This window comes from Chrysochloris asiatica, unplaced genomic scaffold (genome assembly GCF_000296735.1).
Source record: "Chrysochloris asiatica unplaced genomic scaffold, ChrAsi1.0 scaffold00081, whole genome shotgun sequence".
In the NCBI taxonomy this organism is placed as follows: domain Eukaryota; kingdom Metazoa; phylum Chordata; class Mammalia; order Afrosoricida; family Chrysochloridae; genus Chrysochloris; species Chrysochloris asiatica.
Window position 1 is genome coordinate 13,226,528 of NW_006408599.1, and position 1,990 is coordinate 13,228,517.

Sequence of the window (1,990 nt, forward strand, 5' to 3'; positions counted from 1 at the left end):
TGTATTGATGTAAAAAAAAATTAAGTATTAGTAAATACAATGTAACATTTTGCTAAAAGAAGAGCATGCCATGACTAATTGCCTTCATTCTAGGAATGTAGAAATGGTTCAATATTCAGAAATTGGGAATATAATTTTCTATATTAATTGGTCAAAAAGAGATCTAAAGACCCAACATTTATTTATGCTAAAGTAGAAATAATGTATTTTTATGTGATTAAAAATAAATATAATGTTTTCTGAAGAACAACATAAAATGAATAATATTACAACAAAGTAAGAGATTATGTAAGATAGTTATGATTAATAAGACCAAGTATTTGAGACTACTTTATAGCTCTACAAATTTTAGATGTGATGATGATAAAGTGTCCAAGAAGACAGGGGTCTCACAAACAAGAAATTCTGTTGGAGATCAAAGAGGGGAGCAGTCCCTATGGAGCTGACATCATCTGAGGAGGCTTTATGGGGGAGGTGAAATTTTAACCTTATTTTGAAGTTGTCCTTGAGTCTTTTCCGATTCATAGTGACCTCATATATACAGAGTAGAATTGTTCCAGAGGGTTTTCAAGGCTGTGACCTTTTGGGAGCAAATCAGCAGACCTGTCTTCCAAGGTGCCTCTGGGTGGGTTTGAACCACCAATCTTTCAGTTAGTAGTACCATGAAAGAAATCCTTACCTTAAAGGTTAGTCAGGAAGTAGTTCTGTTATAAAAGAGGAAAGGTAGTTTGACACTGGGAGGTAAAAATTGAAACTAGCATTGTTATGTTTTCAAATTTGTTGTTGTTACGTGCCATCAAGTCAATTCTGACTCACAGTGACCCTGTATAGGGTTTCCAAGGAGTAGCTGGTGAGTTTGAATAGCCAACCTTGTGGTACACACCAACCTTGCGGTCCAGTGCTTATCTACAGTGCCACACCAGGACTCCTTGAAAATTTAGACACTACTTTTTAAAAAACCTATGTGTAGAAAAGAGTTATACAACCCATTTTTTTCTTGTTTTCAAGTCAAATCAAGTAAGCACACCAAAGCTATTTCTTTGGTATTTCCCCCTGAGCAGGTAGCTTGTATTCACAAATCGAGCCAGTTCTTCAGTGCATCTCGTGACAGGATGGTTATGATGTGGGACTTGCATGGTTCTTCCCAACCAAGGCAGCAGTTCTCAGGCCATGCCATGGTGGTCACCGGATTAGCTGTGAGTCCAGGTAAAGTAAAGCAAATTTCTTCCCCACAACTTTGCACTTTCTTAAAAGCTCTAGTCAAGACCCATCTCGTGTGTTGTCTTCTTGCCATTGTCTCCAAAGACTCTACACAGCTGTGCACTGGCTCTCGGGACAACACCCTGCTTCTCTGGGATGTGGAAACTGGACGATATGTGGAGAAAGCTACTGTCTCCAGGAACCTGGTAGGTATTCAAACTTGGTACAAAGCAGACAGCAGGTGGGAGCATGGGGTGAGGAAAGAGCCTGAAAGAGATATCCAGATATCAGCACCAGGCACTAAACTATGGGCTCTGATTCCTACTCACCTCTAACTCTGTGCTGGAGCCTGACCTTCTGGGGTTATTGGATCAAATGAGCTCTGCAGGTCTTTTGCTCCAGAAAATAATTCCACTAGTTTACATTGGACTTTAAAAGGGCTTTTTCATTTGTTCCTTCCAAATATAGTCATTGCATTTTTTCATATGGGCCAGACAACAGGGTTAGTGACCAATGACACAGTCCCTGGCCTGTATCTATGCTTGTTTTGTGTTCTGAACATGTAGCATCGTACAACGCAGTAAGCATTGCCTTTTGTTTTTATGTATCGTTTGTTAGCATTGAAGAGCAGTTACATCCTAATAGTGGACTGGTAGACACTACACAGCCTTTGGGGTCAGACATTGTTGGTGCTGTTGGGTGTTGTCAAGGTGGTTCAAACTCACAGCAACCCTGTGTACAACGAATGAAACATTGCCCAGGCTTGAGCCTTCCTCACAATCATTTCTAT

General features: G+C 40.0%; 1 protein-coding gene across 1 annotated transcript in view; it reads left to right on the forward strand.

The window, feature by feature from the left end:
- The window catches only part of WDR31 (WD repeat domain 31), a 27,268-nt gene that overhangs the window by 14,996 nt on the left and 10,282 nt on the right, over positions 1-1,990 (forward strand). The window contains exons 5-6 of the mRNA XM_006865701.1: positions 1,062-1,206; positions 1,306-1,406. Of these exons, the coding sequence (XP_006865763.1) occupies positions 1,062-1,206; positions 1,306-1,406 (246 nt within the window). The remainder of the gene's footprint in view (positions 1-1,061; positions 1,207-1,305; positions 1,407-1,990) is intronic.